This window comes from Perissodus microlepis, chromosome 7 (genome assembly GCF_051167445.1).
Source record: "Perissodus microlepis isolate ML-2025 ecotype Zambia chromosome 7, ASM5116744v1, whole genome shotgun sequence".
Taxonomy (NCBI): domain Eukaryota; kingdom Metazoa; phylum Chordata; class Actinopteri; order Cichliformes; family Cichlidae; genus Perissodus; species Perissodus microlepis.
Window position 1 is genome coordinate 54,671,433 of NC_140467.1, and position 26,063 is coordinate 54,697,495.

The 26,063-nt window shown below is 39.8% G+C and overlaps 2 protein-coding genes across 2 annotated transcripts; both read left to right on the top strand.

The window, feature by feature from the left end:
* The first annotated feature begins 1,380 nt into the window (after window positions 1-1,380).
* Window positions 1,381-16,407, top strand: LOC146384169 (carnitine O-acetyltransferase-like). Its single transcript, XM_084936042.1, has 15 exons — window positions 1,381-1,525; window positions 1,842-1,935; window positions 2,107-2,403; window positions 4,457-4,572; window positions 5,723-5,776; window positions 6,071-6,239; window positions 7,196-7,370; window positions 9,526-9,701; window positions 10,096-10,196; window positions 10,426-10,545; window positions 13,136-13,258; window positions 13,450-13,585; window positions 15,152-15,214; window positions 15,689-15,826; window positions 15,989-16,407. Exons 2-15 carry the CDS (start codon window positions 1,909-1,911, stop codon window positions 16,211-16,213), a joined length of 1,920 nt encoding a protein of 639 aa, XP_084792168.1. The 5' UTR covers window positions 1,381-1,525; window positions 1,842-1,908; the 3' UTR covers window positions 16,214-16,407.
* A 4,287-nt stretch (window positions 16,408-20,694) lies between these two features.
* derl2 (derlin 2) lies at window positions 20,695-25,691 on the top strand. Its single transcript, XM_084936044.1, has 7 exons — window positions 20,695-20,837; window positions 22,815-22,880; window positions 23,320-23,393; window positions 23,624-23,717; window positions 23,902-24,097; window positions 24,236-24,326; window positions 25,140-25,691. The coding sequence occupies exons 1-7, from the start codon at window positions 20,745-20,747 to the stop codon at window positions 25,243-25,245; spliced, it is 720 nt and encodes a 239-aa protein (XP_084792170.1). The 5' UTR covers window positions 20,695-20,744; the 3' UTR covers window positions 25,246-25,691.
* Window positions 25,692-26,063: the final 372 nt, after the last annotated feature.

Genomic DNA, 26,063 nt, shown 5'->3' on the forward strand with positions numbered 1-26,063 from the left:
CCCAGCAGAGAATCTCTAATATGTTTGAAACATTACCAATGCTCATCAGGGAAACAACCAGTTCAGATGCTACTAAAAATCTTCAGATCCTTCTAGTCTCCCTGCAGAGGTCTGAGAGATTTTCCTGAAATGGTGATGCTGTTTTCTGGAGAATTGATTGGTCAGTATGCAGATTTCTTTCTGCTGATTAATCTACAGGCTAGGTTCCACTGACAATTAGTTTTCCAGAAAATAGTGTCGCCATTCCTAGAAAATCTCTCAGAGCAGGTTAGGTTTGTAGAATAATTTACCATGGGGATTTATGCTGATTTACCCAAGCTGCAACTTTTACTGAAGCCTTCTTTCCCTGCATGTTCCACATATAAAAACAACTATAAAAGATTATTAGAAGCAAATGGATTATTCAGGGTTAACAATGACTCGACTCTTTTGTACTGTTAAAGAGGAAGGGATGAGGGAGCGGGTCACTTGAGGCAGGCCCTGCAGGCTCTTATCTAGAAAACATAGAGTAAATATAGACACAGCTCATCTGATGTTTATTGAAGATCTAAAAGATACGCTTTTGAGGGAAAGAAAAAACACTTTGCAGAACTGTAAGGCCAAAATCCCTGAACAGGGTTACTTCTGTCATGTGAGATGCACTTGTGTCTTTATGGTCACGCATCCTGCCCAGACAAGTCTTATGCCAATTGAAAGTGATGGTAAGACTAGAAACAGTAAAACTAGTATTGCCATCAGACTTTTTCATGTTTTAGCACCAAAGTTATAATAATTGGGGAACTCAAACTACTTTTTACATGCTTGGTTTGCCAGACGTGCAGAAAACCTGCAAGAGATTACAAGTGACACACTGGAGAATGTACCTGACAATATCCTAATTTGACAAAAACTTTAACATGAACTTGCATTTTTTGCTTTGAGCTGATTTTTCACTGTCTGTTTTCTAAATGCAAATAAGGATAGCTCATCCAATCAACATGATTTATAGAAAATTCAAATAAAAGCTATTTAGTGCTTAAACTCAGATGAACCAATATGGCAGAATGGAGACCCAGGAATGACACGAATTAGGATAGGATCCTCCACATTCTAGATGCTGGCATTGGTGAAAATGAAGATGGAGGATGGGTGTCGCTTACCAATGAAGCTCCGATTACCAATGTAGTGTAACTGAATTCAGATAATGTAAAGATAACCTGGATACGCTGAACTTGCTTTATTGAATAGGGCTCTGATTGTCTACTCCACCTTAATTGCTTCCATCAGAGTTCCCACCTGTGTCTCAGAAAACCATAACTAAACCCAAGCTGTGACAGCAGATGGTTCAGTGCTTAATCAGCAGAAGATGTACTCAGGTAACAATAAACAGTAGATGGCAGCAATATACCATTGATGCATCTAGTCAATCTACCCCAAAGAAGTAGAAGAAGATAGATTGTTCTGTTTGGTTGGTCTTTATATTTCAATCAACTTCACCATTACCTTCATCTTTTGCTAAACCAGGAAGAGCTGTAGCTGCTGACAGGTAACTCCAAAGGCAAAACTATTAGCAAACTGTGCACCAAATTTAAACATAAACACATAACAGAATAATTTACCAATTTATTGGTGACTGTAAGTTAAAAGTGGTAACGATGTTATTTTAATGCTATCAAAAATATATTAATTATTATTAACTATTAAACCATTCTATTTGCTTTATTAACTGCTGCAGAGAAAAAGAAAGGCTTTCATGTCCCTTTTTATCTGGTTTACTTAGGTTAATTGTCTTGTTGGGGGAGGGGAGCATTTATCATTTCCTTTAACCAGAGGATTTTCTTTTTCAAATATTTTCTCAACAGCACTGTGACCTGACAGTTAAACAGGTTTAACAATTAACTCCAACTGTGGAAGTTTACTGAAAGAAAAATGTTGAGAATTCTGAACAGAATTATAGTAAGTAACATGCTCTCAGTTAACTTAGCCTTTTGTTAATGTAATAGTGTAAATCTTATTCCTGGCTCTTAACAATATGTTTTTTTTTTTATTGTATCATTATTAATGATCTTATTTTTATTTTGCTCACAGAATTTAATGTAGTAACTAAAACATTTTTGCATCTGTCAGGTGAATGTTGGAATGATGAATTCCTATGGCTTGGTGAAATCCTGTCGGCTGGTAAATTCTGCATCGGACACTCTGATGGGTGGCAGGTATCTGAACCATCAGAAAAGACTGCCCCGTCTGCCTGTGCCCCCTCTGCGGGAGACCTGTGAACGCTATCTGAGTTGTCTGGAGCCCATTGTAACAGAGGATGAGCTGAAGCACGCAAAACGGCTGATGAAGGAGTTCCTCAAAGAAGGAGGTGATGGAGAGAAACTGCAGAGAAGCCTGGAGAGGAAAGCGTGCACTACTGACAACTGGGTGAGTGCAAAACATGGATTAAATGTCCTTAACTGTCCATGTTAGTGGTCGGACAGGAGAGCTGATAGGTGCAGTTTAGGAGGGACTGTGGTGAGAAATCATGGGCAGCATAATGATTTTTGTCCTGATGTGTCTCCATTCACAGCTTTTTCAGAAACATTGTCAGTGGCTTATTGTTGGGTTGTTTTATTATAATTTGCTCCCATTTACATTTTTGATTGATATATCTTAAGTAAAGTAATTTAAATTATATGGTGAACTCCCAGGTCCGACACAATCTCCACCCATCCCCACTGATGTAAAGTGGTTTAATGTCCATTTTCTTTTCTTGAAATCCACAACAATCTCCTTGGTCTTAAATGTGTTCAGGAGCAGGTTGCTTTCTCTGCACCACGCTGTCACCTGCTCCACTTCGTCCCTATAGGAGTCTCATCTCCCTGAGAGATGAGCCCCACCACAGTGGTGTCGTCTGCAAATCTGACGATGGTGTTACTGTGTTGAGTGAGGGCACATTCATATATGTATAGCGTGAAGAGCAGGGAGCTCAACACACAGCCCTAGGGAGAGCCAGTGCTGATGCTGATGGCCGAGGAGCTGTGGAGCTGCGGTTTGTCAGAAAGTCCTTAATCCAAAGACAGGCGGAATATGGGAATCCTGGGGTTATCAGCTTGGTCACCAATCTGTGAGGGTGGATGGTGTTAAAGGCAGAGCTGAAGTCAATAAAGAGGCGTGCGTAGCTCCCCTGGTGCTCCAAGTGGGACAGGGTAGCATGGAGGGCAGCAGCAACAGTGTAGACCTGTTAGCCCTGTAAACTAAAATAATATGTAAACTAAAATAATATTCAGAAAGTTAAAAGAACACTTAATCCCATATTAGGATATTGATGAATGAAATATTAAAGTTGAAAATATTCACTGACTAGCTGTGGTCAGAAGTTTACATACATCAATCATGGGCATGAATGTCTTGCTAATTTGGGGTCTTTAATGATTCCTTTAAACCAGAGGTAGGCAACTCCAGGCCCCAAGTGCTTGTGTCCTGCAGGTTTTAGACATCACCCTGGATCAACACACTTGAATCAAATGATTAGTTCATTGCCAGGCCTCTGGGGAACTTCAAGACATGTTGAGGAGGTGATTCAGCAATTTTAATTAGCTGTGTTGGATTAAGGACACATCTAAAACCTGCAGGACGCCATCAATTGAGGCCTGGAGTTGCCTGCCCCTGTTTTAAATCGTCCGTTTTCCAGGGGAATAACCGTACCGGATACATCTTAAATTAATTTTTTAAAAAAACATAAGAATTGGGTACAGAAGTTTGAATTTATTTAGGATTTCTGTAATCTACACAGGTTAAAATTATACATGCATACATATACTCAAATATTTTAGGATGGAAAATAGTCGACATATTGGGAAAGTCTCTTGAAGCCATTTATAAACAACTGGTGATTCAAGATCATCAGTTCTTCCAGGGTCTTCCAAAGTAGTGACACATCCAAGTAACTTGTATTTAAGTACAGTCCAGAATAGGAGGCAGAACCCAAGCATGACGTTTGGGTTGGAGCTGGTGATCCTGAATCCTCCCTTAGGAAACAATAGGTCTAGGCTGCCATAATTCATTGTGTGTTTCTCCTTTAGTCGCCTTTTTCAATCACGTGTTTATATACTTCTCTGCATTTAATTATTTGTTATTATTAATCTCTGGCTCTCTTCCACATCATGTCTTTTTCCTGTCTATCTCCCCTCACTCCAACCAGTTGCAGCAGATAGTCAGCCCTCCCTGAGCCTGGTTCTGCTGGAGTTTTCTTCCTGTTAAAAGGGAGTTTTTCCTTCCCATTGTTCCCAAGACGTTTGCTCATAGGGGGTCATATGATTGTTGGGGTGTTTGTTTTCTTTGTATTATTATAATTTTTTTACAATATAAAACACAATATAAAAGCCATTTGTTGTTGGGATCTGGCACTATATAAATAAAATTGAATTGAACTACTAAACATTAAAAGTAATCAAAGACTTTTCAGACAGACTGTTTATGCGTTTTCTTTTTGCAGCTTGCAGATTACGGGATACAGATTAATTATTTGGACTCGAGGGAATCTTTGCTGATTTCTAACAGTGGATTTGTTCTTCCCAAAATGGACTTCACTGATAAACGGGGACAAATAAGGTAAGCACATGTGCACACACATCAAACAAATGACATGGAAGGACTTGAACTCTGTTTTAGTTAGCTGAGCATCTGACTTTATGGACATCAGAAAAGGAAAATATACTACCATGCATTTGTAATTTTGTACATTAGAAAATACAAAGATGTGTGCTGGCCCACTGTCTTATCCAACTTGCTCAGCTTGGACCTGCACTTGGACCCTACTTGCTGTCTATTGCAGGATTTTTTTTAATGTAAACACAGACCCAGCAAGTGTTGTGTGTGTGTGTGTTGTTTTTTTTTTTTGTTTTTTTTTTTTTTTTTTTTTTTAAATCTTCCAAAAGATTAAACTAAGTAAACATGTGGCAATATCCCATCCAATAGGCTAACAGTGAGTTAACTAGCTTAGGGGAAATATTCTGTGTTTTTTAATGTATATGTGGAGATGAGAAAAGTCCTTCAATGATGATCAGCTTGATGACATTCAGCTGGTTTTAGGGGTTATCATGGTAGAAGGTGGTTCTCTTCTAACTGGCCTTCAACCAGTACAACTAATACTCCAAAACTGCTTGCCATCACCTTCGTTCATTTGGGAAATCTTACTCAAATGAAGCAAACCTGCCAACGACTTTCCATATTCTATTTCAAGATGAACTACACCCTAAGAATTTACAACCTATCGGTACATTAACTCCAGCTTCAAAAATCCTAGCATGCTTCACCGTCAGAGCCTGTTCACACTCACAGAGTCCAACCATGTCACTACCCCTCAGTTTTCCATCAAGTTCTTGTGTAATCCAGGATTTCTTCTGATCACTTCAGATCACTTCTCATTTATTCTGCATTTGTGCTGGTACATCAGTCACTCACCCCGACCACCGGATCGAGATCGTGGGTCGAACTTTAATTTTAGTGTCCCAGCTTTTTCTGAATTTGGTTTTGTGTATAATTTCAATAATTCATGCAGGATCAACTGGTCTGTGTGAAAATAGCTGAACATATTTTGTCCATGGGCAGTTATAGATAAATTGTACGGTATAAATTATAAGGATCTTTGGTTTTAGGAGTTTGACCCACATTAGGTATCTTGGCCACTTTGCTTTTAGTGAGTCATATTGCATTGAAAACTTTTATGTTGTATTGTTTTATAACTGTTTTTTCTGACCAGGTGTGCTGCCAAAGTGATAAGAGCTGTTCTGGACTTCAAGACAATGATTGAGGAGTGAGTACCATCAGATCACTTAAAACTTCTTGCAATCACAAACATGGCAAAGATGGTGTAGTGGACCATGGACACAATGTGAAACACTGAAAGATGCCTGGTTGGGGACCAGGGCTGTATTCCAGGAAGCATGTTTGACAAACTCTGGGTTTACTTTACAATAATGTAAAAGTCAGTGAACTCTATGAACCAGAATATTTGAATAGAGGTTTTAAAGTTGTTGGTTGTCTTGTCTTTTTTTTTTTTAAATTTAACCACGAATGTATGTTAGGACACACCCTCTTAATTTTGCAGTGAGACACTACCAGTACAATATATGCGAGGAGAGCCCCTCTGTATGATGCAATACTTCCGGGCACTGTCATCCTGCCGTGTCCCTGGACAGAAGACTGACTCATTGGTGTTCCATGCCAAGAACTCCAACTCCAACCCCAGACACATTACAGTGGCACAAAACTCTCAGGTGAGGTGTCAAACATACACCTTGATTGAGGTGTTTGAGTTCAGGGCCCCATTATTTATCAAACTTGAATTCTACAAGTCCAGGTAAAAAAGCACCGGCTCAAGCACCAGCTTACTATTAAAAACAAGGCACTATATACATTATATCAAGGAGTACTTACTAAAAAAAACTTCTTCTAATAACTCTTGAAAAGTTATCACAGCACATACAGAAAAACAAATCAAACAAGGTTTCTCCCTACATTTACTTTCATTTCATTGGCATCCTTGAAAGAGGATTTAAGGGACAAAGGTTACTCTTTTGAGGATGCCAATCTTCACATTTTGGACAGAGAAGACAGATGGTTTGAAAGAGGAGTGAAAGAAGCCATTTATGTCCACTGTGAATGACCATCTTACGGCACCAACTGTCTGCCATCTATAATCCAGTGTTGAGATTCCTTCCCAGACTCCTTAACGCCCACTCACATCCCGGGCCATTTGAACTCAGGAAATCACATTATAGGGTGGGGCTTGGTTTCACAATGAGCTCACCCAAAACCATGCCTGATTGTGACCTACACCCGTTTTTACACCTGGGCTCGTGTGATTAAGTAGAGGATCATTAGGGGGTCCTTTTGTCCCTCTTGGGGTGGACACTCCCACGGGGCTTAAATCTGGGACTCTCCACCATTTGACCCTTGAACTGAAGAAGCTTCTCGGATGAGAGGTGAAACATCTTCAAGCAATTTAGAGAAGTCCAGACGCTCTTCTTTCTAAGCTTCTTAGACCTCTAAGGCTTAATTTAAGGTGCTACTAAAATTGTCATACATTTCACAGGAATAATCATGTTTAATTTATTTGGAATAAGTTTTGATCTTCCAGTTCCTTTTAACAATGGGCAGTAATGCCTGAATTACAAGTGGTCTCTTTCTTAGTGTTGAACTGTCAGTCCAGCATTGTTGTCTCTCTTTTCAGTTCTTTACAGTGGAGGTCTACCACAGTGATGGCACTCCGATCACTGCTGATCAGCTTTGTGTTCAGCTGGAGCGGATCTGTAATTCGTCACTAGAGACCAACACAGAGCATGTTGGTATTCTCACGACCCTGCGCCGGGACACCTGGTACAAATACTATAACAAACTGGTCCAGGGTGAGCACAATTATACTTCCATAGACATGTAAAGAGGCTTACAAAAATTGTGTGTAATATTAAGTAAAAACAAGGATTTTAAGGGCAAAGGTTCATTGTTAAGAGACACAGTAGATTATAATTAGTCATATGCAAAGTGTTAAGGTCACCTGTGTAACCCCACCTACCATTGGGACACAAATGTTAATACAAGAGCAATAAATTTAGGTCAGAATAATAAGTAATATCATAATCTAACCACCACCTATTTCCAGTTTGAATTCACTTTAGATGTATTCGTTTATTTATTTAAAAATGTGTAAATGTAGACACTTTAAGCAATTTCAAGCTCAACCTGTGAAACGTTGTCATTTGTTATTTTACTGTAGAGCGTGTGCAAGAGGGTGTAAATATTGCAGTGTGTGCAGTGTATTAAATGGAGGAGATGCAAGGGGATGGCCAGGGGCAGGAATGATTTTCTGAGTCGTTCAGTGGTGCTTTTTAGTAATCTTGGTCTCTCACTGAACATGCTCCTGTGACTAGCCAGCAGAGAGTAGGGTAGGGTGGGGGGCATTATGGCCAGCATTATCCTTATCTTAGACAACATCCACCTCTTAGACACCACCCTAAGGGAGTCCAGCTCCATCCTAGCAACATTACTGGCCTTGCGGAACAGTTTGAGTCTGTTGGCATCTGCAACCCTCTACCGGCTGCCCCAGCATGCAACAGCATAGACGATCACCCAGAAGAGTTGGCCTCATGGTATTGAATGCACTGGAAACATCGAAAAACATGACCCCACCATGCTTCCCGGCTCATCCAAATGGGCGTAGACACAATTGAGCTGGTAGATGATGGCGTCCTCAGCTCTGAGGTGGGGCTGGTAAGCAAACTGAAGGGGATCCTGTTTTGGCCAGACTAGAGGTCGGAGCTGGTCAAGGATGAGTCTTCCCAGGGTCTTCATGATGTGGGATTTTCTCCTGTAATTGTCCTCAGCCTCTCTGATCTTGCCCTTCAATAATGCCTGAACCACTCTGAAGCCCTCTTCTTGTCCTTCAGGAGTGCTTTGATGTCCTTAGTTACCCACAGCTTGTTATTTGGGTAACAATGGACAGTCTGAGTTGGGACAGTGGAGTTGGTGCAGAAGGTTATGTAGTCGGTGATAGGATCAGTAAGTCCATTGATGCCCTCACTCTAAGAACCTTCCAGTTTGTCAATTCAAAACAACCCTGTTGTTCCGCTAAGGCCTCCTCCGACCACCTCCTAATACTTGTAGTGGTCACAGGCTCCCTCCCCACAATAAGCACATAGCAGGGTGTGAGGTGAATCAGGTTATGATCTGACTTACCGAGTGGGGGGGAGGGAGCATGAACTGTATGCGTCCTTGACATTACTATGCAGTGCATCTAAAAGTCTCCCCATGCTGGTGCGACAGACCACATATTGTGTGAAAGTTGGCAGTGTAGTGTCCAAGGCGACATGGTTGAAATAACCCAAGATGGAAGTGAAAGCACTTGGGTGCTGAGTGTGTAACCGGGCTATAGCAGAGTGGATAATGTCACATGCAGCTGTGGGGTTAGTCGAGGGGGGAACGTAAACAGCCACCAAGCTCACATGGGAACACTTCCTGGGCAAATAATACAGCCCTAGTTCAACAGTGCACAGTTTGATGACAGGTGCCATGCCAATGGCATCAGGGCGATCAGCTGATCTCTGGAGTAAACAACCTGTGCGGTGTGTAGCGGCTCCTCCGCGCTGCCATTCCTCAAAAAAAGTAACTATTCCGTGGCAATAAACGGAACAAAAACTCTATCGATCCAAATGTTTTAAAAAGAGAGATATTAAAAAAAGGAGGAACACTCTTAAGTACTAAGGTCAAAGAAATAAGTAAGAAAAAAGCTAAAGTAAAAAGAAAAAGCAAGAGCAACTGAAACAGGCTGCATGCTGTTTGATGCATGTGCACATGCATTCACATGCATTAATACTCCCATGGATGAATCGGAAAACAACTTGGAGTTAGATGTTTGGCATACAGAATGGATCGAACGGCTAACCTTCAGATTAGAATATTACATTTTAGGTTTTCTAGAATATTAAACAATTGTGCAAGGATTTCATGTTAAATTTATCTTAACAGCATATTTGCTTTGTGTGTCTTTGTGCTTAATTTGTTCAGATCCCTCCAACAAAAAATCAGTTTCAGCCATTGAAAGGAGCATCTGTGTGCTGTGTTTGGACAAAGCCATGCCTCGGACATATGAGAAGTATAGCAGGTTTGAACCAGTGCAGGTTTTGCATGGAGGCGGCACCCAGTGGAACAGTGCTAACCGCTGGTTTGACAAATCGCTGCAGGTGAGAGAAGGAAAACCGAACCACTGATGTATCATTCAGGCAAGCTCTATTTTACCTTGCATAGAGATCAGATTAAAGTTGTGCGAAAAGTTAATAATAGAGTAGTTCTACTAATGCAAAAGAAAAGTGAAAACAGTCTGTCTCAGTGTGAGAATAGTAAGAAGGGTTACTATGTTTAAATGCCAATGACCTTCTAGGTGCCCTCGTCGTCGTTGTTGTTGTTGTTGTTGTTGTTGCTACTACATTTTAAACCAGCACTTTAAAAGCCTATATTGATGGCCCAATTTACTAAAAAACTTCCCTATCATAGAAGCTCAGTAACAGAACCGCACATGAAGAAACGGTCTCAAAGTTGAAAGTAATGTAGTACTTAATTTGTGTGTCTTTCTTTCAGTTTATTGTTGGTGAAGATGGGACATGTGGGTTTACCATGTTGCATGCCATTATCGATGGCACACCATGTATGGCTCTATCAGATTATATCACATCTTCCATGTAAGTTTACATCCTATAAAAAAAAAAAACCACACTTCAGGAGCATGTCACGTTTTCTTTATAAATTTTAATTTCTGTTGTTTTTGCAAATGTAATTATGTCATCTTAAACATCATTAAGCAATTTTCTAGCACACCTAACAGTGACTGTCACTTCGTCTGTCACTAGATTTGATGTTCTGTTCTACTGTTGTTGTTTTTTTTGTTTTTTTTTTAATGTGTGGAGACAGGAAGAAACCACAGATGATGGAGTCTCCTGTGGCACTTTTGCCAATGCCTCAGAAACTACATTTTAACATCACACCTGACATTAAAACAGCCATTGAGGAGGCTAAACAGAGTGTTGACAAGTAAGCGCACATGCCTGTTTAAGCTCTGTCCTATTTCATGCAAGTCTGTCTCAGAAACACTAGGTTTGTAGTTTTGCACTACAGTTAAAGGGTTGGACAACTAAAACATTTTAATTTAGACTCTGTAGTAATGTTTAAGTTTAGCTTTAACTGGGTGTGAACTCTCCTTTGTCAGTAACCATACAAGCTAACATAAGAACAGCAGATATCATAGCAGAGGGAAGCAGCATGAAGGTGAGGTGTTGAGGGCATGTACCTAGGAGTCCATTTACTGTGGGAGAGTGGAAATCAGAAACTGAACTGATTCTCTTGAACGTGGCGTTAAGAAATGCCAGAGTTTGAAATTATTCTACAGTACTACATAACACTCTTCCTATTGTCCATACTGACAGTCACAGTTCATATGTATTTGGACAATGATTAAAGTTCAGACTTTCAGCTTCAATTCAAGGGATTTAACAACTATTTCATTGCAGTTTAGGAAATACATCTATTGCTGTACATAGTCCATATTCAGAGACGTCAAGCTGTAATTGGACATCTCTTTGTTTGTTTTTTCTTCCCCCCTATATACAGTATACTTAGATGAAAATCATTTGACTGGCTGAAGTCCCGAATCCATGCACATCACCAACGGCTGCATTTGTTTGTTTGTTTTTCCCTTTGATGTACTGAATATCTTTCTGCATTCAATTTTCTTTTCAGGAACTAAAAAGTATGTCTTTGTGGACTGTGATCAAATGACTGACTTGAGTATTGGAATATATTCAGCCAAATCCTTCAAAAACTGACTCAACACCACTTCGGTGCAAATAGAAAATAATCACAAGCATATTGCAAAAGTAGAGTTTCTCAGGGCAGAGTTTTGCATGGTACACTTAACAAATCATCCTGTTATTTCTGTCAGGAGTCACATCAATAAATAGTAATGCTGGTCAATCAAAAATGTAGCTGGTCACTTAAAGCAATTTATTCAACTCCTACAACACAGTGGAGTTGTAGATGGAAGAATGGGGTGTACATCACCTACAATCAACAGTTGGGGGTTCCCAAACAGTTATCCCTTCCAAAACCAACATAAAGCTTCTGAAATGGCCCTCCCAATACCCCAACCCATTAACAGATTAAATCTTTTGTGGATTATGATTAAAAGCTGGGTCCGAGCCAAGAAAACAGTTTTAAAGTAATTCTGCCAAGTAGTGGTCAAATATCCAGGCAGAATTATGCCAGAAACTTGTTGATGGCTACCAAGATATCTGTGGAGGTGTAACCTGCTAAGGGACATTCTGTGTGGATTAGAGGTATGCTTGTTTTGTGTTTTCACAAGAATTGCATTATCAAGATGTCACAGTGGCAAAAGTGACCAGAAGGTTTCACTGTGGGGATGGTGGTCAGATAATCCATTACAATTATTTTGATCCTTTTAGTAGGGTTGTCAAACATAAGGGTTGAGGGCCTCCAATCCGGTCTAGTGGATGGCTTTTTAAGTTTTTGGACTTTTAAGAACATTTTCATAGGTTTAAAAACCAAGCCATTGATATTACATCAAACTAATTAAGTAATAAATAAACAATAAAATGGCAAAAGGATCATATTTTTTGTGTGTCTGCTATAGAAATTAAATTTTTTGGTTTTATGTTTTTTGTTTTTTTGTTTTTTTTGTTTTTCCCCTCCTTCTTAGTCTCAGACCTGTCCTGAGAGATGTTTTTTTTTTTTTTTTTTTTTTTTTTTTTTTTTCTATTTACTAGAGCAGGGTTTCTGTATCATATAGAAAAACTTGAACATATTATTAAAATTGCATTCTCTTATATTAAGATGTCTTGAGGATTAAATGCATAGTTAAGTTGCATTTAAAAAAACAAAAACAAAAAAAAAACAAACTGACAAACTATTAAGAACAAAGTGTGCTGTATGTGGCATGTGATGTAAAATGAGTTTGACATTCCTGTTTCTGGTTCACAAAGCCTTGTTTTTGCCGGTAACTAGTAAAAAGAATCCAAAATTCTAGTAACAAGCAGTAAGAACACAAGGAAGAGCGATAGACGTAGTGAGAAGTAAGAGGAGAACTTAAATATAAACAAGTGTCATGAGAGCCAGCTGAACACAACTGGGACAGTCAAACAAGAGAAGCAAAACAGGAAGTGGGTTACAATAACCGGAACGAGGAAACTCAGACAAAAATACATTTGGCACAGGAAAAGGAGAACTGAGAGAAATGCCATGAAAACTAATAAACTCTAATGTAAAAAGTACAAAATAAGCAATTAATAAATTAATTTTGAGTAATAAGCAGAATATTTTAAAGTGCAAAAACTGAATAACCTGGGTGTAAGGCACAGGACCATGATAGCAGCAACCTGCCTGAATCATTAGGTAGGCTCATTTTAAAGCATGCCTATAGTGGGGAGCATTATTTTCTCAGAACTTAAATTAATCAGATTGTTTCCGCAGACAGTGGATTATATACAGAAAACATGGAAGTTTAGAGTAGAGCTCCAAAGAAAGAGGGAACAGCCTCATGGATCTGAAATGAAGAACACTAACATAACTGTGTGACTGTTACACATATCTTCTATCTCCACCATCACAGGCATGCCCAAGACCTGGACCTCAGGGTTTTGGTATTCAATCGCTTTGGGAAACAAATTCCAAAAGCACATCGAATAAGCCCAGATGCTTTTATACAGATGGCAATACAGCTGGCCTACTATAGGTGAGATACTAAAGGACTAAAAGCATGGTTTTTTTTTTTTTTTTTTTTTTTTTTAAGAAAAGAAAGAAAGTCTTGTTTCCATTAACAATGGTGATTTATGCAGTTTTAACATAGCTCTCAGGTGATGATTTCAACATTTCATATGCTGAGTTGACCACCTTTTTTTTTTTTTTTTTTTCTTATCTTGGTAGGATCCACCAGCAGTGCTGTGCATCATATGAAGCAGCCTCCATGCGTTTGTTCAGGAAAGGACGGTTAGGTGTAATCCTTTCAACCTCCAGTGCCTCAGCTGCCTTTGTCAAGTCTTTTGATGATCCCAAAAAGCAGGTCAAATAGGAAGAATTCGAATCAATGTCAATATGCAACCGTGCAATACGTGTCAATTTTGCTAATTCTGCTAATGTGTCAATGATTCTGAATCTGAGCCCATCTCTAAAAGACTAATTTTCTTAGGTGGCCCATCTTCACAAGTCTGTCAAGGTGGGGACTGATCATTCAGCATTCTTCCAACTGTGGTCCACACCCTCTCTCTGTCACTCTTGGAGAGGCCTTTCAAGTCCTTGAAACGAGCATCCAAAGCTGTTGCAATCTTGATTCATTCATCGTTGATATTGTTTTCTTAAGGGGAGGTTAGGTCAGCTTGGAATGCTGTTTTAAACCTAGCGACTCGTCATCATCGATTTCCATAACATGATGCAAGTGGAAGAGGGCAGGCAGTACCACTGAGAAGGAAACGTAGGATTCCCCACCGGGAATCTCAGTTACATACCTGTAGTGAAAACACACAGAAGGAAAGATGGAAGAAGAACAAAATGGTTCTTCTTCCATCTTTCAAATCAAGAAATTGATTTTGTTTGATCAATTTTATTTCAGCCTAAATGTTATATAGATTGCTGACTTCCAGGGCTCCAGAAGAGACTCCACCTTCTGCCGTTTGTCCCATTCTTTTGGCATCAGCCTGACAAGTTTGTGGCTCTGTTGGTCTAAGGTCGCTTTAATTGCTGCTTGGTTGCGGTTTAGATGCTTGACCATTTCTAGTGTTGAATTCCAGCGTGTTGGCACGTCCTGGATCAATGGCTCCTTCCCCTGCCCCAGGGTTGTTTGCTGTGTTTCCAGCTCTGAGGTGTCACTGGACTATGTTTGAAGCGGCCAACATTTTTTCTAGCACTTGACACACCAAGACCCACAGTGATTCATCTCTGTAAGATGTGAGCCACACAAGGCATGTGCTCAAATGGCAAATGTTTAGCTGCAGGTGTCATGTTACGTGCACACTCAGTTTCTACAGTTGTGATTTTTTTTTTTTTTTTTTTTTTCTTTCCCCAATTTCCCACTCATGCGCCACTGTTAAATGTTCAATACATGTGGTATTTAAATGTCCAGTAACACCAAGATAGTTAATGTTACTCACAGAAGTCCAGTAGTCACATGTCAGGGCGACATGCTTGGCTACAGCTAAATCCTCATGCTTTTTTTTTTTTTCCCCTTTCAGTTTCACAGAGCCCATGCATTTTTGACATTATTGTGCTTCTTCTTGGAGCCTTATTCAATTAATCTTGCAAAACCTTTGTAAAGCCTGTGTCCTCGACAATATTAATAGGTCTGCAGTTTGTTGCAATCCACTTGGGAATTGTGTTAGTCAGTTTGTCCAAGGTATACTTACTGAGGCCCTGACGTTCTTTGAGAGTGGTTTGTCGCAAGCCAGGTGAAGCGTTAACCAAAGTGCTAGCAGCATCTCCGACTAACGTATGCTTCGAGTTAATGTGATATTTTAAACCCCAAGCTGTTTTCTACTTAAATCCTGTGGTTTTGTGTTGTGTCACTGCTTTGGGTGTCTAACACAACGTATTTGGTTACAAGTATGGCTTATAACCTTGTCTTGTTTTTTTCCAGAACTCAGAGAAACGTAATTTATTGGAAAATGCTATAAAAGTGCATATGTGGAACACCAACATGGTGAGTATCATTTCCATAACTGTTCAGTACATTAGTGTGACTACAATTTATAAACTGTAAAGATGTTTGTTTTGTTCCCTTTGTTTTTCTAAGTCAAAACTGACAGAGAAGTGATTCAACTGTTTTTGAGAAACAGTTGAATCACTTAAAATACAACTGTAATGGTATAAAATGTCAAACACAGCTGGTCCATAGATAGTATTTGAAGTGAGGAGAGGATGATCTAAAGCACAAGGTTTGAGTTGTTCCTGGAAGTAGACAGACATTGTTCATGTTGTCTGTGTGTATTGGGTATAACGGTTTTGCTGTGCAGTCAAATCTATTTAAAGTAATTAATCTTAGGAAGAATAACATTTAGTTTTGCTAAACCTCATCCTTGAACAGAAAATTGTGCTCTGTGAATAATAATACTACAGCAATACTACATCTGGTGATTATTGTTACAAATAAATTGACTCGTCTCCATCATGACAGGAAATTCGTGGCCGGACAACATTTGGACACTTCTTGGGCCTGAAAGTTCAAGCTATTGAGAACAATATCCCCATGCCAGACATCTACACAGATACCTCCCTTAATAAAGCCTTTAACTTTCTACTTTCTACAAGTCAGGTGAGGGCTGGGCCTGAAAATGTTTCATACTATAAGCCTACTGCAGTTCAAATAGAGATTAATTTTTTTTTTATCCAATACCTCTTTATATGCTCTAAAATTGATTATGACAAACGATCACCAGTAACTAACGATTACATTCTCACTTCTGTTATTCACAAGGTGGCGTTCAAGGCTGCCTGTCTGGTTTCTGCTGTTCCAGAAAAACTAAACTCATATGATTTTTGCTACAGTGTTACAAGTGACAATTTCACCTTTGTAGTGTCAGCCTGGAAAAGCTGCAAAGAAAATAATGTGGTACGACTGATACAAACCCTAGAAGATACACTGGTAGACATGAAGATGCTGCTGGAGGAAACTAAGCTAGAGCCAGATGGCTCTACCTAGATCTAGGTAAAGAAGCTATTTGATAGCAAAATTCAAAGCAATTGGTTGATTAATACGAGTCATTCAACTTTATTTTTCAACTGTATTTTATTTTTGTTTGTTTTAAAATAAAACATGTCATAAAAAGCTCTTATGTTATAGATCGTTAACTCATGATTCTTGTACATTTCAAATAAATTGCTTAATGACTGGACTATTTTAATTGACTGTGTTAATTTTTGACTTTGATTTGAAACTAGTTCAGATTAAACATGCTAAGGAAATGCACCTTATTAAACAGAAAGTCAAATTAAAGAATATTATTATTTTGCTTATCTGGATTATACACGGTTAGATCTAGATCTGGACCAGGGTATCGCTGAGCTCCATGACAGTCTGCGGTGCAACCTGATGGCGTCGGATGGACACAAGTCTCCTCTGGGCCCAGAGGAGTTCTATTAGATTTAGGTTCAGGCAAGCATGGGAGCCAGTCAGTGCTATCAATTCCTTCACCCTCCAGGAACTGCCTGCATATTCTTGCAACGAGACTGGTTATTGTAGTGCACCAGTGTAGGGTCTAACAGGGACTCAGAGGATTTCTTCCTGATACCTACTGAGAGTCAGGGTGCCATTGCCTAGCGTGTAGATGTCTGTGCATCAATGTTACAGGCAGCAAAACTTTCTTGATCACTTCTCCAGACCCTTTCACATCTGTCACATGTACAGAGATTGAACCTATTCTCATTTGTGAAAAGCACAGGGTGTTAGCGGTGGAGCTGCCAATTCTCATGTCATTTTCTCATGGCAAATTCCAATCTGGCTCCATAGTGTTGAGAAGTGACACGGGGCTCAAGCCACCCTTTGAAGTCTGTTTGTGATTGTTTGGTTCGAGACATTCACACCAGTTGCCTGATGGTGGTCATTTTGAAAGACGCAAAGATACTGTTCTTGCAGTTGAGTTGAGGACCTTTTATAGCCCTGTCCAGCTCTCTTGAAGTCTCAAGAGTAACTAACGATTACAGTCTCAAGAGTGCTGGACAGAAAAACTTCAAACCTTCTGGCAATGACATGTATTAATATGATTTTACAATCAGAGCGTTATGTTCTTCCATATCAGTGGTTTGTGCTATGGCTCAATAAATAAATTCCTAATTCTGAAACAGTTTGTGTGTCCAAATGGAATTAGTTCCTCACTACCATTCATACCCATTCATACACATTCATACTCTGATGAATGCATCTGAGAGCAATTTGGGGTTAGTATCTTGCCCAAGGATACTTGGCATGCAGACTAGAGGAGCCAGGGATCGAACCGAACCACTAAGAATTTTTCAACATCAGTCGATCACAGTGACTGTTCGATCTGTTGGTGGTACGTGTCTGTCCTTCCATGCTGGCTCCTGTTCTTGCTCCTCTTCTTTCTCGGGGTTCTAGTTCCTGAGGTATTCACTAGTGTTTTGAAGGAAGGCTCAAGAGGTTGGAGATTGTTACCATCATGGGCTCATCTGGTCAGGATGAGAATGAACAGTCAGTAATCACTTGCAGGTTTCTCGTTTTATTGAACATTCAGTATTAAAAGGAAAGACACACATAGACTGCTAACTCTGAAAGGAAATGAAGTGTGATTTAAGTCATTCAGTAACTCAAAATAATACATGAACTCAAGAGACTCAAACAGAAACTCACCTCAGCTGCCGCCCCATGTGGGAGTTAAGAAAGAGTGAGCCATAGGTGAGTGCAGTCCTTATATAACGGGTGACAGATGAGTGCAATTAATTGCAAGCACCACACTCAACCAAAGGTGAGGAAAAGAAACAAGGTGCATCTGGTGAAGTGAGTGTGCTGAAAGGTGAGTCTTTACAACAACTAGGCATGTGATTAGTTGTGGCCATCCTCCTGATGTGTTCATTGACTAATCAATGGCTTCCTTCCTTCCGCTTACCATATATTTCCAGGGTGCTGGACTCTGGTTGAAACCATCCATGGAGCTTTCTTGTGTTGACGTCAGTGGCTCCTTTGGCCAGCTTATTATTCCGGCAGAGCATCTGTTGATTGGCAGAGTGTAGCTGTTGCCCAGATCTTGTCCTTCCCATTCAGCTGACTCCTCAGAACTTGCCTTATTTGGTGGTTGTGGTTTTCCTAGCAGCTACTTCATGGTTCCCATTTGTGTGGGTACAGGTACAGGTAGCTATCCTCAATGCCTGCAATGCGGCTTTCTGGTAGTTCACTCCCCTCAGTTCTGATTAACTTCCCTCTCTTTTTTACCATATAAACACACTTTTCCAGTCCGAATAACATTCCAATGCTGTTGCAGTAGAGCCAAGTGGTGTGGATTGGTAAATGGATGTCTTGTTTACTCCTAGCGTATAACTTGATGCCAACCATATAGAGGAAGCGGCTGACATTTGCTCCAGTCCGTAGCCAGTCTTATTAATGAGCTGAGGGGACTCAGGCCTATGCTGAACAGAAGTGGGAACAGAGCATTTCCTTGGTAAATCCCACACTTGATGGTGACTTGTCCATCTGGCTTGAAGTTGGCTGTTTACCATATCCCCATTGCATTCCTGATGAAGGCTCTTATTTAGTTCACTGAGTCAAAGGCCTTGTAGTAAATCCAGGCAGTGCACAGGTTGGTCCGCCTGGTCTTACCATCCATGAGTAGTTGTACCAGTAGCTGGGATTTTGCCCCACTGGTGTTGCTGCTAATTCCTTTCTGGGCCTTGCTCATGTATTGAACATGAACTTTTCGTCATGGCCGCTATGATGCCTGGCAGGAGCTTCCATTTGGTGCTGAGGCCAGTTATTGGTCAGTAGTTGGATGGAAGTGGCCCCTTCTGAGACTCAGGACTGTTCAGCGTTCAGTTAGTCAGTCTAAATATATATCACATCCATTATCTATTATCCCTATCCATTAGAAGCTGGTTCAGTTGTTCTATTTGACACTGGAGTGCAGTTAGCTTCTTTAGGCAGTAACTGTGAATCATGGTGCCATTTAGCTCTTTATGCTTGAGTCTTCCACTCTGATGATTTTTGGAGCTTGTTGATGGAGGTTGCTAGCCACTAAGCATTGTTTTTATGTGTTGCCTCTTTCTCCCATGTGCTCTTCGAGAATTGCTTAGTCTCTAGCCTTGGCAGGGCTGTTCTCATATTATCCCCCTGCCACTGAGAGTACATCTTGAATGTTGTGAGTCTTTGCTTGGCAGGTGAGGATGATGACATCTTCCTGCTTATCTGACATCCTGGCTCTCCCTTGTCATAGCATTTGTGTTGGACCTCATCAATCTCTAGTTGTAATAGCAGTTGCTTCTTCCAGATGTTGTTATAGCAGCTGGATATATAGGCAAGCATAAAGATTGTCAAATTTGCACAAAGGCCACATTGTAATGGTCAGACGACTGGACTGGAGCACCTCCGAAACTGCAGCTCTTGTGGGATGTTCCTGGTCTGCAGTGTTCATTATCTATCAAAAGTGGTCCAAGGAAGGAACAGTGGTGAACCCACAGTAGTTTTATGGCAAGCATAGTATGACATCCATGTGGGGAGTCGAGGCTCAGGCTGGCCTGTATAATCGGATACAACAAATTAGTTAACTATAGCTCAAACTGCTGAAAAGTTAATATAGTTTCTGATAGGAAAGTTTCAGAATACACAGTCCATCACAGTTTGTCATTTATGGGGCAGCATGGCTTCAGACCAGTGCCAATAACGGATGTGTGAGCATCAGAATTAATCCACAGAGCAATGGAAGAAGCTGGCCTGGTCTGATGAATCACATTTTCTTTTACATCACATGAATGTCCTGGTACACGTGCTTACCTGGGGAAGATTTCATTCATCAAGATATGTGTTTTAACTCCTCTTTTTGAGCAGTGTATTTTCCAGTCATTCAGTGTTTTGTTCTAGAACTTTAAGTGATTTCTATTATACACACACACACACACTTTAAAAATACATTTTGCACACAAAAAAAATTTACGAGGTTAAAATTTGAAAGCTTTCTTTTGAAGAGACCACCTGCTTTCTTTTCCAAGGCTGGATCTTGACACAGCCAGTGTAAAGAGGGAATACCCCATGAATGTTGGCAACACGCTTCTCCACACGCCTCTGATAATATGCTGATTCTTTGCTAAAATAATTTCGACAGGACTTGTGTTCTAAAAGGTAATATACCCTCATACATCTTTAAGATATTTCAATAAAAGGAATAGAGCAACCTAAAGTGTATAACAATCTCCAGGTAATATCCTATTTCGTCTTAGAATATTACGTGTATTTTGAAGTCTACGTCTTTTTTCTTCTTTTTTTTTGAACAAAACAAAATAAATAAAAACTGTACTACATTAGTTCTTCTTGAAATATGGAAACTACAAAAACCATCAGTCTTACGATCCACATCTGTATATTCAGTAAAAACATCGGCGAAAGACCATAGATTGTATAAAAGTGTAGAAACTGGAACATTTGCCATTTGTCCCACGTGCTTGAATGCAGCACCGTTGGCTTTGTGGGATGACGTGTCAAGAAAGTGCCGGAAGCTTTCAGTCGGTCTAAAATGGCTTACCAGACGCTGCAACAGGAATACCTACAGATTCCTGTTGTTACCAGGGCATACACAACCGCCTGTGTACTCACAACTGCTGCGGTGGTAAGACTCATTCAGGTGTTCTCAGGGTTAGACAGGGAATAATAAACTCGCACTGCTTACCGCGGTCATCGTAAGGTGGTTACTTCGGTGCTAGCTCGGTGCTTGGGAACCTGTTAGAAGGGTACGTGCCTGAACTGAACCTAGTTGGATCTCTTGTTTAAGTGATATGAAGCTATAAGCGGAGCGGGCTACTTGTACCCGGTGCCACGGCCTCTCTCTGACCTGTCAAACTGCTGTTGAAACGACCGATAATTTCCTTAGCGCGCATCACAAGCTACAGTTGTTGTTTATTTATCCTGTAGGGTTAAGAGCTACCTGGTGCTAGCGGCTCACGTCACTCTCATCATCATGGATAAACATTATTAGAATTTTACAGTCCAGTTTTAGGGAATACATGTTATATATGCTCTTTCTTTCAAGCTGTCTTAGATGTAAAATGTGGGGACTGTCGCACTGCATTAGACGAATTTGTTTTTCTGCATGTGTGTGCAGCAGTGGGAAAAGGTGATACAGAACTGGCCGATGATGTTTCAGTTGGTCACAGTGGAGCCATTTTAAAGCCCATGTAGGTAGGTTGAGAAGGTGTTGGGTGCAAATCATTCCTTCCCAGGAGAGGCCAGCCTACCAAAATTACTCCAAACCTGCGTCAACCACTACTTCTGCTAATATGAGTGGGCCAGATTTCACCCAGATACATCTTAAAAACCTCATAGCCGGTTATCGCAAAGGCTGGTTTGCCGTTATTGTTGCTGGGGGTGGCATTAGCAGTTAGGGTCAGAGGGCAGTTACTTTTCCACACAGGGTCAGGTATGTTTGGATAGCTTTTTCACTTAATGAATAAAATCACTAGTTAAAAAACTGAAATTTGTATTTGCTTGGGTTCTCTTTATGTAATGTTAAAATTTGCTTGCTCTGAAAAAAATGTGTGACAGTACAAAAAAGAGGGAAAGAAAGAATTCATTAAGGGGGGCTAAAAGTTTTTCACAGAACTGCATGAAGCTGACTGTGAAATTTTGGTATTTTGGAGCTTCTTATTGTTTTTTTTTTTTTTTAAACAGTAGTCAGTATTTTTGAATTATTGTAATTATTAGCATAAAATGGCTTATTTTGCAGTTACTGTTATAATGTGCACAGTCGTGTCATTTTCAGTTTCTGATGCAATAACAAGAAATATGCAAAATAGCTGCCTAAACCCCATGTGAGTTGGCTGATAAGGCATTCTGAGTGTACTTTTTACAGTACTGTCACAGTTCTGAAAGTAAATGCACTTCTTATTGATTATTGGATATTGGTATTTTCAGAGTCGGCAATATCAGCTATCAGCAAATAAGATGAATTTACCATTGTCACGGGCTGATATTGATCTGTGTTTTCTAGATTTCCTTTGTTTTTAATGTTTAAAAATAGTGTGACGATGAAGAGCTGAAGGACCTTAAGTGGATTTAACTGTTTGTGAAGATATATCTCTGGTACAAAGGAGAAAATAAATAACTAAAAGGCAACAAGAAATCCAGAGTAAAACAGTAGGGTTTCTCCAGCATTCACTGCTTTGATCTCAAACAGGAAGGGGAAATACAGGGGTAGATAATGGCTCAGTGTCAGTATTTGCCCAAAGTTTTACATGTCTTGATTCCTTGTTCAGTACTAATACTTATAAATCAAAGTATTGTGATGTTGGTGCTTTTAGCTCCAGGTAATATTAAAGTGTAGAAAAGAAAGCGGAGCAGGACTCCGACTTGTCTGACTGCAGTTCTGTTGTCTTGATGAATCAAGCTTAGACTTATACTGTGTAAGCAGCTGTCTTATGCAGCTGATTTTCCAGAAAATGCCAGGTCAGATTTGTCTAAACCAGAGCATTATTTCTGTTTGTGTACACAGTGGACTAAGCTTGGTTTTAATAAAGATACACTGGATCTTTTTGTGCCATTGTCATTGTTGTTACATATAACTTATTCTTTACTTTGCTTTCTCTTTCAGCAACTAGAGATCATCACACCATTTCAGCTCTACTTCAACCCAGATTTAATTCTAAGAAATTATCAGGTGAGTTATCTGACCCTCAGATTAAGACCATACCAAAATGAAAACCCGCTGTTTAAGCAGCCAGTCAGAAGATTGAAAATATATGGGTAAGCAGTAAAACTGAGGGACCTCAACAATGGGCAGTATAAGACAAATAATGATTATTTTGAACTGTGACTAAATCAAAGCTACTCTAGACTAATACTAAAAATAAGGAACCGGAAAGTAACAGATCTGGTTCCATTTAACGAAAAATGTAAAACTGCTGGTGCAAAATATAAACTACAGTAAAATAATTACATAATTAAATAAAAATCAAGATTTCAACATTTCTATGTGAATGTGAACTTGTTGAGCTGAGGATTAAACAAAGCCTGCACTGACATTATTTTAAACTGGACAAATGGATGTAGTAGTTTTACTGTTATCTGCAGCTGAATATTGTTTCTTTCACTTCTAGGTATGGCGACTAATAACCAACTTCCTGTTTTTTGGTCCGGTTGGTTTCAATTTCCTGTTCAATATGATTTTTCTGTATCCTTCTCAGTTCCACAGCTCTTTACACATAAAGTCGCTATGCATGCTTTACTTTCTGTTTCACTGGGGAACGCCGGGTGTGGTTTTAGAGATGATATGTTAAAAAGTTATGTAAAAATAGAGTTCTTGTAAAAAAATAAAAAAATAAAAAAATTAAAGCACAAATTGGGATGATGGTGATGACGTGTACATTTTTCTCGCAGCTTTCCTTAACCATGTACTTGCAGGTACAGATACTGTCGAATGCTGGAGGAGGGCTCTTTCAGGGGACGCACGGCTGACTTTGTCTTCATGTTTCTCTTTGGTGGACTTCTGATGACTGTATCCTCTTAGATCGTTCAGAGAACAACTTTATATACGACATATATACATACATACACTCCTTATGTGGTAAGCAACTTTTCGATCTCTCTGCTGCCGTTGATTGATTATTAGTCTGTTAATGTTGGGCAGACACAAACAGTCAGCAGTAATGTTCAGCCATTTGTCCTCAATGAAGTCTCAGATATTTGGCACTTTTGTGAGTCTGGTGTTCCTGGGCCAGGCCTTCACCATCATGCTGGTATACGTGTGGAGTCGACGGAACCCGAATGTTCGCATGAACTTCTTTGGCCTGCTCAACTTTCAGGCACCCTTCCTGCCCTGGGTGCTAATGGGATTCTCACTTCTGCTGGGCAACTCTATCATTGTGGATCTTTTAGGTGCTTATAATTGACCCCTGCTGTCAGTGTTCGGTACTTTGGTGGTATGCTAAGATTTGCAGGTACCTGCTGTGTTTAGTGGTGTACAGCAAGGTTTTGATGGGTTAGAATAAAACTGATTTGTATTTTTCTCTTGAGGTATTGCTGTTGGTCATGTGTACTTCTTCCTGGAGGATGTTTTCCCAAATCAACCAGGTGGTGGAAGGTGGCTCAAGACCCCATCAATCATGTGAGTCACAGAATAATTCTAATATTTGTGGTGTGAGAGAAGTTTTAAGTAGCAGATGGGAATTTCTCTAAACAGACATGTGGCTGCAGTCACCTTTAACCACCATGTGCAGCTGGTCTTTACACACACAGAGGTGTCTGTCATGATTTAACTACTTTTCTAAGATCCAGTTATTGTTCTTTCCTTTGATTTTTCTCTCTTCCCTGAGGCCAGCTGAAGTAGGAGAACAGTGGAAAAAGCATGTCATGCCCTTAGAATCAATAACGAGCTACAAAACACACTTCAAGCACAAATTAATTTGGTTGGCTGAAATCCAATTGTTGTTTCACAAAATGCTTTTGTCATTTAAACATTATGTTGACATATGCTCAAGCTATATTCTTCATTAACAGAAATAAAACTTGGAATTCACAAAGTACTAAATAGTGTCTTCGAAGACTAACTGAAATTGCGCAAGTTGCAAAACGCAGATAAGAGCAGGCCATTTTTTTTTTTCTATCAAAAATAGTGGATTCTTAAAAAAATGACATCATCAAAAGGGGCTGTGGTAGAAATTCATAATAAATTCATGGGAAGTTCCTATGTGGCTCTTGAAATCAAGGCAAACCCTGAAAAGACAAGAGGCCTACATATGTAGACAGCAGTCCGTTTCCATATTTTGTTCTGGATAAAGCTGCTGTGTATCTTCAGTTTGATTGACATATTTTTTTATGTTGGACAATCTAACAAAAATCCGTTCTTAGCTGCATCACTAGCACTACTTCTGTGTTTGTAGAAATGACTCATTCTCCTTTTGCCGTGTTTCTCCCACAGAAAGATGCTCTTTGACACTCCAGAAGAAGATGCCAACTATAACCCCCTGCCAGAGGACCGCCCGGGCGGGTTTGCGTGGGGGGAAGGACAGCGCCTTGGTGGTTAAATACACCCTCTATTTCATCCCTGATCATCAGGTCACCTTCAGGGACCTTCTCTCAGAGAGTTGAAGACATGGTCTTTGTTTTTGACGTGTTTGTTTAGTTGTGGATGAGGAATGCCAAACAGCCACAAGTGGTTTGGAGATAACGGTGTGTTGTCTGTGTATATGGGCTTTAATCATCTTCACAAACTCTTCTTGATGCCAGATCGTCGCTCTAAGACTATTTGATAGAATACAAGCTTCCGATGGAACTGTGGATGGTGAACCTGAGGGCCTCAGGTGATGTTTGTCTTTGTCTCCGGGGAAAAATAAATGAATAAATTATGGCATACAATTATATGAAAGAGGAAAATGACAGCAGTGGAATATTATTGAAATGAATTTATTTACAAAGAGTGCATTTTTTTTATTTCACTTTTTTAAAGAATAAATGTCTGTTGCAAACAATAGTTTGGTTTCATCTCTTTGAAATGTTTTAGTTTTCGCTTGAAACCAAAGATGTTCTTACTAATTCTGAGTGTAAAAATGCAACATGTCAGTTGAAAGACTCTTGTAACTTGTCTTATTGTTAGAGACGGAGATGTAAGGATTTTCACTGTTTATGATTTCATAGCCCATGAGGTGTGGCGCAAAGTGAGAATAATGGGTTAGCAAGCTATCTTGAGCCTAAAGGCAGACATTTCAATGTCATGTCAGATTTGCTGAATCTGTTATAAGTGTAAAGTGGTTGGTAATGGCATGTCAAAGCTAGCCATTTGAAAACGCCTCCAGGCATTTATGCAGCCAGTTATTATTAAGCAATATCTTTTTACAAGAATGGT